The 16,004-nt window shown below is 57.3% G+C and overlaps 1 protein-coding gene across 5 annotated transcripts in view; it reads right to left on the reverse strand.

Moving 5' to 3' along the window:
* The window catches only part of LAPTM5 (lysosomal protein transmembrane 5), a 33,254-nt gene that overhangs the window by 4,101 nt on the left and 13,149 nt on the right, over positions 1–16,004 (reverse strand). For all 5 annotated transcript variants that reach the window (XM_030323813.1, XM_030323810.1, XM_030323815.1 and 2 more), the window contains 5 exons: positions 4,634–4,727; positions 3,890–3,966; positions 2,381–2,512; positions 1,547–1,669; positions 657–752 (listed from right to left, as the gene is read on the reverse strand). In XM_030323813.1, the coding sequence (XP_030179673.1) occupies positions 657–752; positions 1,547–1,669; positions 2,381–2,512; positions 3,890–3,966; positions 4,634–4,727 (522 nt within the window). The remainder of the gene's footprint in view (positions 1–656; positions 753–1,546; positions 1,670–2,380; positions 2,513–3,889; positions 3,967–4,633; positions 4,728–16,004) is intronic.

Consider the following 16,004-nt stretch of genomic DNA (forward strand, 5'->3'; position numbering starts at 1 on the left):
TCTCTCAGATGGCAGAGTTTTCTTACATCCCCACCCTCCTGGTCATGCTGCTATTGACACACTCCAGTCTGTCCTGTCTCTCTAGGAAGTCTCTAGAGTTCTTATCTCTCTAAGAACTCTAAGGTCTAAGGGACCCGACGAGGGACTTTATCCTCTGGACCGGACCACCTCCGAGAAGAATAAAACCACTCCCCTCCCTCCCTCCCATCACCCAACCTCTAGTAACATGACCTCAGGACCCATCTACATTTTGGTGCTTGAATCACAGAAAACTGTGACGGGGCAAAGCAATATTAATTACGTCCCTTTCACAGATGAGACCCAAGGCCCAGAGAGAAGTGGCTGGAACACCAGCTACACAGCTAGCAAGGGGAGAGCTGGGACTCACATCCAAGACTTTCTGAATCTGATTCTAGACCGAACAACTCCTCCTTCCCTGGATCAGGGTTCTCTCCAGGTTACACATTAAGTCCTTGACATCTGAACATGGTGGGGGGGGGGTCTTCACAGATCCCCTCCCTCTCAATGGGATGCCCCCGGGGATCCTAAGTGGGGTCCAAGGAGCTGGTGTGGGAGGGCTGGAGTAAGGAGCCAAGAGTAGGGAGGGCAGCAGCGGCTCCCCACGCTTCCCAGAGCTGGGGGGCGGTGCCTCTCACCTTCAGGATGAGGACAGTGATGAAGGCGATGGAGAAAATGATCATCATCTTGATGAACTGGCTGTGAGCCATACCCTCCTGGCTGGGGAGATAGTTCTGCAAGAGATTTGGGGGCCACGTCAGCGCCTCTGCCCGCAAGGGACTCTTCCAGCGTCCACACGTGGAGGAATGACACAGACGTGGCACAGCCATCATCCTGCCCGACCCCTGCCAGGGGCGCGACCTACCATCAGCCCCAGGCGACAGGCGAGCTCAGCAAGCCCGCCCACTTGGCTCTTTCCTGGCTGGAGCACCCGGCCCCCAGCTGCGGTGGGGCCACGCCGATGCCCTTCTCCAGAGGACGGGCTCCCGGGCGAGGGCTCTGGGAGGTACGTCCCAGCCACGCCAGTAAGCCGTGTCGGGAGTGGGCCCTCCAGATCTAGTCAAGCCCTTGGCGTCCGCGGCCCCCTCCCCACCTCAGGTGTAACCTCACGAGAGACCCTGAGTGTGAACGACCCAGCTGGGTCCGCTCCCTCGGACCCAGCGTGAGACAGCAACGGTTAGCCATTCCACGTCACTAGGTTTGGGGATAATTTGTCAGACCGCTAGAGACAACGAGTATTATTTCTGCGGTGCAATTCACACATCAGGGCTCCCTCTGGGATCGAGCGGGGCCGCCCCCAAAGTCACGCGTCCTCCCGGCTTCTCCCTTTGCCTCCCCTGCTTCTCTGACTCCTTTTCAAGCGACGTCCTGAGAGCTCTCCTTCGAGAAATCACCCCCACCAAGAGTCCTCCTCCCAGGCCCCGCTTAGGAAGGGGGCCCAGCCTGAGCACCGAGGCACAGAGAGGGGAAGCAGCTTGCTCCAGGCCGCAGAGCCGGTGATGGGTGCCGCCCCCTAGCCCAGACTCACCATGTGGTTCATGGCCTTGAAGTTGAGATAGGTGGGTACTTCCATGTAGGAGCTGCAGAGTGTCAGGACGCTCAGGCAGAAATCCAGCAACTGCAGGGTCATCAGGGGGACCTTGGGGGCACCCTTGGGAGGGCAAAGGCGGGAGGAAGGAAACAAACCGGCAGTGAGGCCCTAACCCAGAGGTCCCGGGGCTGTGGGGCACACGGTGCTCCCTCAGCCCGAGAGACACTCAGCCAAGGATGCTGACGACTGTCCAGCCCACAGCACCCAGAAAGAAATGGACGACCGTTTCTCAGACATTCCCGCCAAGGGCTGGTGGCAGGCCCCGGGGGGCCTCCCGCGGCCCAGCCCGGGTCCAGCAACCCAGTCTCTTCCAGGACAACAGTTAGGGAAAGTCTGAAGGTGACTTTTGGGGCGCCGAGTCAGGGACCGGCACCCTCCGTCACAAGCATTGGCCCTCATCGTTGGCGTGAATCGTCTTTAGCCTCCTTCCTTCCGCTAGGTCACAAAGGAGGGACAGAGCAGGGGCTGGGGACTGAAATGGCCATGCGCCCTTCCCTGTGATATAGCATCACGTGTGGCTGGCATTTGATTGCCCGCAAGGCGCTGAGCGCCCCGGATACACCTCCCATCCTGAATGCCCATAACACTGTTGATGATGTGCCATCACGGGAGCATTTTCCAGAGGAGGAGGCTTGGGGCGATCCGACGGGGCTCGGGCTCATCACCCAGGGAGGGGCCCCGGGGACTCCCACCCTCGTCAGCCTGAGCCCCTACCACCTCCCCCAGGCAAGGGGGGTGGTTGTGGGACGTGGGTCAGGGCTGGGTACTCACAACCCTGCTGCTCCGGGAGGCAAACTTGAGGTAGGAGGGCAGCTCGATGTAGGAGCCCAGCAGAGTGAGCAAGCAGAGGAGGAAGTCCATGATTTGCAGGGACAAGAAGGGCAGCAGGTACTTCTCCCGGTTCTGGAAGACAGGCCCGGCACGGTCAGGGTGTCCTGTGCAGCCCGACGCCCCCAGGGACCCCCCGCCCTCACCGGCAGCTCCCTCCCCGGGGTAGTATGGCCCTCTCCCAAATCATCCCCTCCTGGCTCAGCTGAGGTCGTTCCTCGTGGACCCACACCCCGGAGTGAGGTTCTGGGGATGGGGAGAAGGTAAGACCCAGGCCCTGAATGCAAGGCGTCTCGATGTCCCAGGAGACACAGGGCACAGTCCCCATCTACAGAGATAAGTGCCCCAGGGCCTTCAGGGGCAGGGTCTGACTCAACGTGCTCTCAAGAACCCAACAAGGAAGGGCTTTGTGCCCATTTCACAGATGAGAAGGGATCAGAGAGGACTTCCCTCTCCTTCAAACTGAGGGGGCCAGTATGAGTGCATTCGAACCCGCTGTTGGGGACAAAATCACAGAAGGGGTGGTTTTGTGGTTTCTCGGGTGGCTGTCTAAAATCACTCAGGAGGCCACCAAAACAACCCAAACTCCATCTCAGAACCTTCCGGATGCCCCGATCCACTTTTCTAGCTGGACCACTTGCGCCCCGCGACCCGCCCTGCCCAGGGTAAAATCACTCCCTGGGGTCCCGGGCTTCCGAAAGAGCGGCATTGGCTCAGGGAGTGAATGGTGGCAGTTCAGGCAAAGTGGAGGCGTTCCAAAGCAGCCCCAAACCATCCACTGCCCCACCGCTGCTGGCCTGTGAGTGCCGGGACGCCCTTGCTGGGTCCTGCTCTGGTGCCTGTGTAGTGAGGCACCACTGGCTTTCTGCCCCCTGGGGGCCGAGGGACAGACTGGTTCCTCTTCACAGGAGGCTGAGCCCCAGTCTCTCTCTCTCCCTCTCTCTCTCTCTCCTGCTAGCTGGGTGAAACAGAGCCAGAGGCGTCTACACCCCACCCCACCCCCGCCTCTGTTCTGGTTCCTCTCACTGATGACAAAACCCGCTGCTTTCTCCTCTGTCCCCAGGCCTCAAAATGACCCTTCTCTTTCCCCTGTCAAAACTCCCTGTTTGCATTGGCAGCTTACGAGCATGTGGGTCATCAGCTAGTACAACCAAAGCATCCGTGTGCAAGCCCCCACCCATGGAGCGTGCATTTTAACGGGGAACCAACGTCTCCAGCCTGACGAGTCTGGTACAGAAACGAGACTTTCCAAACGGTCAGGAAGCATGGCGATCTCTAGGGTGCAGGGGCACCCACCTCCCAAAATACCCAAAATACCCACCTCCCACCCTGTTGGCAGCCAGTGCTGCCCACTCAGTGGGTGTGAACAGGAAGGGGGGCAGGAGGGCATCCGGGGTTCCTTGCCAGGCCCCAGGTCCGGACCCCTGTCCCCTCCCCCCACCAAGCCCTCACCTTGACCACTCCGATCAGCAGACTCAAGCTGATGACAAAGAGCATGGTGATGAGCAGGAAGCTGGAGATCAGGTTGGCTGAAAGGCAAGGGAAAGCAGTGAGCAGCCCAGAGGTGCCCCCAGGAACCCCATGCAGGTTCCAGGGACCACATTTTGGGAGCCACTGGTGTGGTGGCTATGACAGCGAAGGAGCAAGCCCAGGCCCTGGCCTCCTGCAGTTCTCAGTCTTGGGGACTACTAAGGCAGCAAACAGAACATTTCGGGTAACACAGGATGCAGGGTGGGAGGGTGGCCTGAGTCTGCCACCCTCGGGCCCAGGGCGAGGTCGGGGAAGCCTTCTGAGGAGGTGGCCTGTGAGTGGAGTGACCAGGAGTCCAAGGAGCTGAGACGGGGCTGAGCTTGGTGTGGCCAGCACCACCGGAGCGGGGAGCAAAGGGACGCTGCAAGGTGTAGCCGGAGAGGTTCACCGGGGCTGGATCCCACCATGGGGAGGTTCTAGTTTATTCCAGGGTGGTGGGCAGCCATTGACAGAGGGAGGCAGGAGAGTCCTGCCATCACCTTCCTGAGCTGGTTATGTTCACGAAGCACCAGCCTCTCTGCTCTCCCACCTAGAGACTTGGGTGGAGACAGATCTCCCTTTGCCGATGAAAGATCTGAGGCTCAGAAGGGAAGGGGCAGGGCCTCAAACCCCAGCCCGTCTACCTGCCGCCAGGGCCCCTCCCCCTCCCGGGTCCCCTGGACCTACCAAGCCTGAGGTAGCCATTCTGCCAGACCTTGCAGGAGGCCTTGCCGTGGGCCACTTCCACGGAGTGCTCGATGAACAGCAAAACACTCATGATCTGCGGGCAGACAGAGCGACCATCAGTGAGGCCCGCACACCCCCACCCCTGCTCCCGCCCACCCTGGTGGCAGGCAGTCAGGGGCCTGGGAGGAGGCTCCTGGAGGAGACGGAAGGCCAGGTCCGTGGAGCATCCCGGATGAAAGTGTGGCCTAAACAGATAAGACGGCTCAAGCCCATAGTCCTCCTCCTTCCTTTTCCCAGCTGTGTGAGCTTGGGCTAGTTACACAGCCTCTCTGTGCCTCAATTTCCCATCTGTAAAATAAGGATAGCACTAGTAGCTACCTAAGGTTATCATGAGGAATAAGTCAGAGCATCCCAGGAGAGCACTTAGAACCATGCCTGGTTCTTGATAAAATAATAACTATGACTATTGAAGGTCAAGGTTGGTGGCGGGGGGTGGGGGAGGGAGGCTCTGAGGGCTCCCGCCAGTGACTGGCCCCTCTTCTGAACCTTCTTTTATAACAGGCTCTGGGCATTACGGGATCTTAGTCATGGCATCTGAGCATCATAAAGCTTCAAGCTCTTGGACTTCTCAACACAGGCCTGGGAGCACCTGATCCATGAATCCCTGGGGAGCCCTGTCAATACCAATCCCCAGGTGCCCTCAATTTCTCCATCTGCAAACTGGAGATAATAATGCCTGCTTCATACGGTTGCAGTGGAGCCAGATGGAATAGTTCACTTGAAGCACCTATGCTTGCTATTATTATTGCTATTATTCCCACTGGACTGAAGGTTCCAGGCAGGGAAGGCTTGTGTCTCTCTTGCTCACTGCTCTAGCTATTGTATTGGATGGATGGATGGATGGATGGATGATGGGTGGATGGGTGGATGGATGGATGATGGATGGATGATGGATGGATGGATGGATGGATGGATGATGGATGGATAGATGGATGATGGATGGATGGATGATGGATGGATGGATAGATGGATGGATGATGGATGGATGATGGATGGATGGATGGATACATGGATGGATAGATGGATGATGGATAGATGGATGGATAATGGATAGATGATCGATGGATGGATGGATAGATGGATGGATGATGGATGGATGATGGTTGGATGATGGAAAAATGGATGGATGGATGGATGGATAGATGGATGGATGGATGGATGGATGGATGAATGATGGATAGATGGATGGATGATGGATGGATGATGGATGGATAGATGGATGGTTAGATGGATGGATAGATGGATAGATGGATGGATGGATGGATGATGGATGGATGATGGATGGATGATGGATAGATAGATGGATGGATGAAAGATGGGTGATGGATGGATGGATGGATAGATTGATGGATGATGGATGGATGATGGATGGATGGGTGGATGGATGGATGATGGATGGATAGATGGATGATGGATGGATGGATGATGGATAGATGGATGGATGATGGATGGATGGATGGATGGATGATGGATGGATGATGGATGGATGGATGGATGATGGAAAAATGGATAGATGGATGGATAGATGGATGGATGGATGGATGGATGAATGATGGATAGATGGATGGATGATGGATGGATGGATGATGGATGGATGGATGGATGGATACATGGATGGATAGATGGATGGATAATGGATAGATGATCGATAGATGGATGGATAATGGATAGATGATCGATGGATGGATAATGGATAGATGATCAATGGATGGGTGGATGGATAGATGGATGGATGATGGATGGATGATGGACGGATGGATGGATGATGGAAAAATGGATAGATGGATGGATAGATGGATGGATGGATGGATGGATGGATGAAGATGGATAGATGGATGGATGATGGATGGATGGATGGATGGATGGATGATGGATAGATGGATGGATGATGGATGGAAAGATGGATGGATGGATGGATGGATGGATGATGGATGGATGGATAGATGGATGGATGGATGCATGGATAGATGGATGGATAGATGGCTGATGGATAGATGGATGGATGGATGGATGGATGATGGATAGATGGATGGTTAGATGGATGGATGCATGGACGGATGGATGGATGGATGGATAGATGGATGGATAGATGGATGGATGATGGGTGGATGGATAGATGGATGGATGATGGATGGATGATGGATAGATGGATGGATGATGGGTGGATGATGGATGGATGATAGATGGATAGATGGATGGATGATGGATGGATGATGGATGGATAGATGGATGATGGATGGATGGATGGATGGATGATGGATAGACGGATGGTGGATAGATGGATGGACAGACAGATAGACAGATGAATGAACAAACCCCATCCAAATCTTATGGGCCTGAGTGTTGTGGCCCTGGTGACAGTTGAAGTCCAGCCACAAAACTGCAGTTTGAAAGGACCTTGGATGTCACCTTGCCTGTGCCCTCCGCCATCCAATGTGGGAGTCCTGTGCCATGCGGCCTCTATTTAAATACTTCCAGCCAAGGGAACTCAGTCTTCTGTACGTCCGTGTTCTTGCAGCAAGCCTTCTGCTCTTCCCCACCTCTACACACAAGTCTCCAGGCACCATCGGCCCACATTGAGAATCACAAGACCATCTCCTTCCTTGTAGTGGTTGCCCTACCTCTAGTAATATGGCGTGAGTTTACACAGGCTTTCTGGGTGGCCCTGCACTAACTCATGCTCAGCTGACAGGCAACCAAACACCCACCACCTGTTTCCCCCCTGCCGATTATGTGGGTTTGGGTTTTTTTGGTTTTGTTTTTGTTTTGTTTTGCTTTGCTTTAGCTCAGACACAGGTCTCAACTTCCTGCCATGTTACATTCTGTTCAGGGGGGGCACAAAGGGACAGCCCAGAAGAGTGATGAATTGCTGAGCTCCAGGTCAGACGGAGGTGGATTTCAATCCAGCTCAATACGTGGCCTTGGGCAAGTCATTTCACCTCTCTGAGCCTTCTCGTCTGGAAACTGGCAACCACTGGATTCAGTGCGGAATAGTATTGTATTTGCAAAGCACTGAGCCTGGAACCTGCAGTGGGGGCTCAGCAGACACAATCTGCTCTTGGCCGAGGTGAGCTTACATGAGGTGCTGCAGCGGTACCAAGACCAGGGTGCCAGGGGGTGGACAGCAAGCTTGTTCTAGCTGCCCTTCTACCTGGTGCGAGCTGAGCCAAAAAAAAGGCTCTGTTTCACCAGAAAGGTTGAGAGCAGCCCCGAGCGGAAGGCAGATGCTGTGAGAGCTGCGGCTGGCACCCACAGGAAACGGCCCCAAGAGAAAAGAGCTGCTTCCTCAGCCCCTAAAAGCTGGGGTTCCAGCCCCTCGCACCCCCCACCCCTCAAGTTCACCTTTAAGGAGGGAAGGAGGAAGTGAGGTAGATGACAGCTCCATCCGGGACGGAACAGAGTACCCTGCGAGGTGGTGAGCTCCCCGTCCCTGGGGGTGTGCAAGCAGAGCACAGATAAGACGCAGCTGGGCTTAGAAGGGCACATGGGTATCTACCAGGTGTGGCAAGAGAAGACTCTGGAAGTCGCAAACGAAGCTCAGAACCAGACAATCCCAACCTCCCGTTGCTCGAAAGAGCCTCTGCCCACTCATTTTATAAGCTCCCCTCTGCTTGTTTTGGAAGCTCAGAGACGTTAGGTGGCTTGCCCAAGGACATACAGCAAGTTGGGGACAGAGTGGAGACTGGAGTCCAAGTCTCCCAGTGCTCTCCTGATTCCTTTGCGCACACCCCACTCCCCAAAACACCTCAGCACCCCTGCTAGCCAGTACCCCAGGGGGTGCAGATATTTTGACCATGCACCTGTGTCAGTAAAACCCTTTGAACACACTCCTCTGTATTTCTTCATTTCAATTTTTTTTTAAACATTTATTTATTTTTGAGACAGAGAGAGAGACAGAGCATGAACGGGGGAGGGACAGAGAGAGGGGGAGACACAGAATCGGAAGCAGGCTCCAGGCTCTGAGCCATCAGCCCAGAGCCCGACACGGGGCTCGAACTCATGGACCGCGAGATCGTGACCTGAGCCGAAGTCGGACGCTTAACCGACTGAGCCACCCAGGCGCCCCTATTTCTTCATTTCAAAACCGAATGCACGCGCCACTGTTCTGGTTACCACGAACATCGTAAAACACACACACACACACACACACACACACACACACATCCAGAAGTTAATAAAGGATATAGTGGAAAAGTTTGGAAATTCTAATACTGTCCTCCTGAGGTCCCAGCGGTCACCTCGGGTATCACCGCACTTTGGAGACCAATGCTAACCCACAGCCATCCCCAACCCTCAATTCTGGTCCTAAACATCTCTCACGGCCCCACCATCTTGCCTCCCATCCTGCCATTAGCATCACAGTCACCCCCTCCCTCCCCACCTCCACCCTATCCAATGACCCCAAAAAGAAGGGGGAGAAGGGCAGGGACCTTTGTGTACCCTGACCGCATGCCATCCGTGCCACCCACACCTTCCCGACGATCCTCCCAAACCCAGCAAAGGGACTATTCTGAATACTCCCACCCCCACTTCACAGATAAGGAAAGCGAGGCTCAGAGAGGTCCAGTGACTTGTCTGTGGCCTCCAGCTGGTAATCTGTAGGGCCAGGATTCAAACCCAGGCCAACGGGCCCGAGATTGGATTCCTTCTTCCACTGTCCTTCCAGCACCTCCCAACCTCCCGCCTCTGCCTGAAGCCTGGCCCGCTTCACCACTCCCATGCCTGCGCCGGGGGCAGAGTCAGAGGGGCCCCAACCCCCTCTCTCCCCACAGTTCCTGCGAGGTCAGCAGGTGCCGGAAGTGGTCTTCCTTGCGTAAGAATCACCTTCTTAAGGGCTCAGCCTTCCCTCCATTCCACCTTCTCAGCAGCCCTATAAGGCGAGGGAGGTAATTCTGTCCCCCAAGTGAGAGCCCTGAGACCCAGAGAAGGCAGGAACCAGCTCAGAGCCCGGCAAACTCAGAATCTGACTCAGACGCTCTGCCGGCCCCTAGCCTTCGGCAGAAGACAACAGCCCCAGTCCAGGAGAAAGACAGGAGCCTCCACTCCCTAGGAGATGGGAGGGAGAGGAACTGACACTTATTGAGCACCTACTGTGTGCCCAGACCTGCACACACAGGCCTCCATCGCAGTCTCCCAAAACCCTGCAACAGAAGCCACATTTTCCCCATTTTACAGATGAGAAAATGGAGGCTCGGAGAAGAGAACTCACATGGCCGCCAGGGATCTGAACCCTGTTACCTGGGCTCCCAGGGTCCAGGGCTCCACCCAGGGCCGAGTGGGCCCAGCCCCTGGTCTTACCAACCTTCTGCCCACCCTTCCCCCGGAAGCTCTGGACACCTCCGACTCCAGAGCCGGCGGGTGGGGCACCAGAGGCTTCCCCTACTGCCTCACTGCTGTGTAACCCTGCCCAGTTCCGGACTCCTCCCTGCCTTCAGTTTACCCCCTCTGGTCATTGAGGAGGGTCACCCCCATTTGCACCACTGGGATGATCGAACTCCTTGCAAACTATGGCATGTGACACCGAGGCCACCCAGGGTGGCCCCCTGAAGCTGTGCTCTGTTCATCCACAGGCCCTCATTGCTCCACCCAAGCCCCTACCCAGGAGCCTTGGCAGTTCCCGGAAAGTAACTGGTGTTCCTACAGTGTATGCTGGGAGAGGCCCGGAGACCTCAGGAGCCCCAAGGTCCCAGGCCCCCGGCCGTCACCTCCCCCCTCGCCCCCGCCACACCCCTGCTGCTACCCACCTGGACAGAGAGCTGCCTTCTCCTGGAGCTTTGAGGGTCTGTCTGGGCCCTGGCCCACGACCCCCAGGGACAGGACAGGGCTCCTCTCCTCCCACAAGCCCACTCGCTCACCTGCTCCCCCAGGGCGGCGCCTTTCTCACTGACTTTTCTCTTCGGCGGTGAGATCACTCAGGGAAGAGCTAGGGTGCCTAGGTCAGGTGGTCCTGGGTCCAACCCGAGCTCTGTGCCCTCGAGCAAGCCACTGACCTCTCTGAGCCTGCCTCCTGGGGATATCAACCAGACCTGCCCCACAGGGTTGCGGTCAAGTCAAATGACATCCCAGCACGGGGCCAGGCGTCCCAGCAAGTGCTCCATAAACCAACACGGTTGGGCCGTGTTCGTTAACCTGTGTAGGCGCTCATTCACTCCCTCTGTTTGTTCATCCAGGAAATGCTCTCTGAGCACACAATGGCCCCAGGCCCTGTCTAGGTAAGCCACTCACCCTGGCCTGGCCCGCCGGTGTCACAGTCCCCGGGGGAAACCATGGGTGACCAGTGTGTTCAGAGTCACGACAAAGGGCCTGCAGAGGGCTGAGGGTCCCTGATGAGGGAGTGATCGCCACTGTCTGGAAGCCTCACGGAGGGTTTCACAAATGGGAAAAGTTGGAGTAGGGTTTTGAGGGTTAAGTAGGAGTTTCCCAACAGAGAAGAGAACAAAGCATTCCAGGAAGAGGGAGCATCACAGTGCAGAGGCCCAGAGGCTGGCAGTGCAGATCCAGGGAAATTCGTGGGCGGGAATGCCTCTCCCTGAAGGAGGGGATGTTACCAGTGGGCAAGTGAGACCCAGAGAGACACAATGACCAGCCCAAGTCCACACAGCAAGCCTGTCGCAGAGCCGGGATGAGCCTCATTCCAGACACCGAGCCAGGGCTCAGGCTGCAAGACCACATTAGTCCTGACCATGCTCAGCCCCCCCGCCCCGCCGCCACCCCTGCTCTCCATTCCCCCCTCTCACCCCTTCCCTCTGCTCCTCCCTGGGCTCGGTCCCCGTGCCCAGCCCTACCCTGTCCCTTCTTTCTCAATAAACACAACCTCCCTAAGCTGAGCAGGCCAGGAAGCTGGGAGATTTTCTGTTTTCCTAGTGATTCTGAGAAGCAACCGACAGCTAGAGCTGAAATAGAGGCAGCAGGGCTCGTAGGGTGAGCGGCAAAACCGGGGGGTGGGCGCGAGAGGAACGGGGTCGCTACGGAATATGGCCGTGGCCAGAGTGGCGGTGACCCTGGCGACCTTGCTGGGGGGTGAGGACCGGCTGTCACGTGGCTGGGTTTGGCGTGGCGGAGACAGTTACGATGACGTGTGTGACCACGGCTGTGGCGAGGGTGGGGGTGACAGAGGCAACTCCAGCGGGCCTGCTGGGAAGTAGTCACAGACATCGTTGCTGATGTTGATGACGTGGTGACATCTCAATTCGGTTGTGCTGATGGCAGTCACGGGGAGGGTGGTGGTGACCTGTGACATTCCCCGACTCTGGGGCTCAGACACCACTTCCCTGACCAGGAAGGTGGGCCTGACCTCCCGGGGCTCGGGACGCACCCCCTCAGAAGCAGGCAGGCAGGGTCCCAGCCTCTGGGATTCCGGGGGGTGGGGGGGCGTCACTTACAGAGACCCGCCCCTCGGTGAGCACCTACTACGTGCCAGCTGGAGCAGGACACTTTCCCGGCCTTTCACTTTATCGACGCTTCACAAATCCGCGAGGTCAGACTGTCCCCTCCCCCCGCCCCACCTACGTCCGAGGAGAGCAGGGGCCTGGATGCGGCTTGGCTGAGTTTGCACAAGGAGTCAGGCCCGGGCTGGTCCTCGACCCTCCCTCAACACATAGCGCAGCTTGCAAAATGGGAAATGAGTCCCAAGTGCACACCCCTTCCCGCCCCTTCTCCCTTTTCAGGGCTGCTCCTGCCAGACCCTGTGTCCTCTGGCTCTGGTGGCCTAGGGACCCAAGGGCTCCTGCACGCTTGGACCATCATCATCACTTTCATCATCGTCGCACCATCACTGAAACTCACCTGCCCACTCTGTTTCCCCTGCCCGCCTCCCCTCCCTGCGTATCTGGGAGGAGGAAGGGAGAAGACAGCCAGATGTATCAGCGTCAAGAGGAAGCTCTCCTCCCCCACCCCCTCCTCTGCCACCCCATACTTCCTGCCGAGGCTTATCGGGGCCACTGGGCGGGGGCCGTTCCCCCACAGCACTACCGTCCCAGTCACCTCCCCAGCCGGCCCAGAGATCATCTGCCGGGGCCCCCGGAGCCAGGGCTCAGCTGCCCTCCTGTGCCCCAGAGCCAGCTTCCCCGCCCCGAGGCTGCCACTCTGCTGTCCTCCCTGCCACCCCTGCCCCCTCCACTGTTCGCTGACCAGCAGAAGTGCCTGTGTGTGGACACCAAACCACCAGTCCCCATGGCCACGGCCACCCTATTTGTAATAGCCCCAAACTAGAAACGACCCTCCCGCAGGAGGACAGGCAAATACCTGGGGATGTATCCGTTCAGTGAAATATTACACGGCGGGGCTGCTGGCCACACACAGCAACACAGAGGAAGATCACAAACCCAGTGTTGAGGCAAAGAAACCAGACACAAAAAGGCACCTGCTGTGAAATCTCATCCCTAGTTAGTTCTAGAACATATGTGGGAAGAAGCCAGTGGGGCAAGGGTGGTGACGAGGAGATGTCACCAGGGGCCTCTAGGTGCTGGCCTTGTCCTATTTTGTAATGTGGGTGGAGGTGACACGGGTGTGTTCACCTCGTACAAGTTCAAGATGCGCACTTGTGATAGTTATGTAAGTTATGCACCAATAAAAGGTTGGCAAAAGTAAAATCAAAGAGTGATTAGCTGGTACCTACTGTGTGTCATGCCCTGGGGATTACAAAGATAAATCAGGCTTCCGGGCCCCCAGCCCAGAAGACAGGAGCCACGGGGCCCAGGAGCTGGGGGTGAGGAGCCGCCCTGGGATGGGGATGACTATTGGGGGCTCGGGGTCCAGGACTGGGGGCTCCAGGAAGGCTTCTGAGAAGCAGTACGTCTTAAAGACATTTTCTCCCAAAGGGCAGTGGGAAGGGTGTTCCAGGCAGAGGGAAGGACAAGACCAAAGTGGGTGAGCCCCATTCAAGAAACTGTAAGAAGTTCTCTGGGGGATTGTAACTTGGGGGTCATCTGTGCCAGGCCCCCAGTAAGCCCCCAGGAAACGGTAGCTGCCGTGTGGCTGGGCTGGTGGGGGGGGGGGGTGTCGGAGACATGAGGGAACAGGTGATTTTCCAGGGGCCGTGACTTTGGGACTGGCAGAAGCCGGAGAAAGGCCACTCCAGGCAGAAAGGACAGCTCGTCCAAAGGCGGGGAGCTCACAGAACATGATTCGGACGGCGCGTGCCTCGGTTTATCACACTGTAGCACAAGGATCGCCAAGATGGGAGCGCTCCATGGGGAGCATCTTGCTCCGGCCCGGGGCTGTCTGGGAGGACCAGCGTTCTATCCTCAGGGACCCCCTGCCCTCCGCATGTAACAGCCCAGCAAGACCTTCCCTTTGCCCTCTGCCGTCTGCCCTCGGCCCTCGGCCCTTCCAGACCTGCCCCTTATCCTCACTTCAGCCTTGTGAGGCAAGTTCTGTTTTTCTCATTTTCTCCCCATTTTGCAGGGAAAATCGAGACTGTGTCTTTACATGTGGGCTCTGAGTTTCTACGAACGAGCCCCCCCTCCCCAGATCTTACAGTTGATCCCTCCCCTGTCACTACCAAGAAGCGTGCCCCCCCACCACCACCACAGTCTGGGCCGTGAGCAGGACCCCCGGGCTCTCGTCCTTCATCTGCCACAGGCTGCAAAGTCGACTGGCCCCTCCAAGCCTGTTTTCTCTCCTGCCCAACGGGGGCTCCAGAGTTAGCTGCCATTTGTGGGGCACTCATCAGGGGCTAAACATGTCTCCACCTGGTTTCCTGTGAGTCCCAGAATGACCCCACACTTCTGGGCCACCGGCCCCCATATGACAGGGGAGGAAACTGAGGCTGGGGGAGGGGAGGGATGGTCTGGGTCGTAGCAGGGCTGAGGACTGGCAGGGCAGGGAGCCAGAACCTTCGCCTATGCAGCCTCTCGCTCAGCCTTCGGCCTCATTGGGCGTTCTGTGGGCCCCTTCCTCACAGGAGACCAGCACAGGCCTTGCAGTGAGCACGGAGCGAGGCTCTGGTCCCAGGACCTCAAAATAGAAGCCTCACTTCCTGGGTGACTGAGAAGACGTCACCCCACCCAGACCCGGCCTTCCAGTCATGGGGACCAGTCCGAGTGGGGTGGACGCCCTCCTCCCAGCTGGTGCCTCCCTTAGCTGCGGCCCTCTGACAGCAGTGGGTCCTTCCAATCCAGGTGATTCCTGAAGACTGGGACCACCACCCACACCCCATGCCCAGAAGCCCGTTCCTGCCCTTCCCTGGGGCCTGAGAACCAAGAAGTGAGGAAGAGGACAAAGCCCAGCCTGGGGTCTGGCCTGTCTTCGCCCCCCTCACGGGGTAAAAAAGTTCCATCGCCCAGCCCTCCAGGTCTGGTGACACAGGAAACGCTTAACTTTGCCCCCCAGGGGGCGCCCTGCGTGCAGCACCCCCATGGGTCCGGTGGGTCTGACGGCCCCCTCGAGTAGCTGTGTGGGCCTCCAGCATTTTATAAGTTAGAAGGTGGGGTGCACATCCCCGAGATGAGGAACATAGCTCAGTTCCAACGGGGCCCCTGGGCCACCCCCGTCCCACCCCCACCGGCCTCTTCACACCTCCAGGAAGGGCACAGAGTTGCAGGGCACAGACCAAGACCTTTCTGCCCCACATGGGGGCACCAGGCGTGAAGGAAGAGGTTCTAACAGACTTTCATCAGGGACTTTCCCCACCTGGCAGTTGGGGCCTATTTTTAGGCCCCAGACAGATGAGCTTTCAAAGATGCGGTCTGCTCCCCCAGCCCACTCTGGGCACCAGCCGGCAGCCCCTCCCTCAAATGGGGCCGCATCAGCTCAATGCCCCAAAGCAGTCGCCCTTGAGGCCGGGGCTACTGACCCCATTTAGGAGATGAGGAAACTGAGGCCCCGGACAGCAAAGTGCCTGCCTGCGCCAGGTCACCTCGTAAGTTAGGAGACGGCTGTGTGATTTTCAATCCCAAAACGGAGCAGAAAGGAGAGCCCCTGGGGGGGTCTGAGAAAGACAAATCAGGAGGGCTTCCTGGAGGGGGAAGCTTCCCGTGAGCTGGACCATAAAGAAGAAATGGGTAAGAAGAGAAGACTGGGTGAGGAGACTGGCTCCCTCCCTGTGACCTGGAACAAACCAGGAACCTTCCTGGACCTCTGCTTTTCTCATCTATAAAAGGAGAGGACTGGACCAAGCAGAGATCCCTCCTTTTGGCTATGAAGCCTGCAAGAAAAGAGGAACTCGGCCCAGCCTCCTCCCACCACACCTCACAGCCATCCCTCCCTAAACCCCAGCTTCACGAGCTTCCCTGTGTTCCAGACATCACATGGTCTCTCCCACCCCCAAGGCTTTGCTCAAGCTGCCCTCTCGACCTGGCCTGCACTCTTC

Source organism: Lynx canadensis, chromosome C1 (genome assembly GCF_007474595.2).
Source record: "Lynx canadensis isolate LIC74 chromosome C1, mLynCan4.pri.v2, whole genome shotgun sequence".
Classification (NCBI taxonomy): domain Eukaryota; kingdom Metazoa; phylum Chordata; class Mammalia; order Carnivora; family Felidae; genus Lynx; species Lynx canadensis.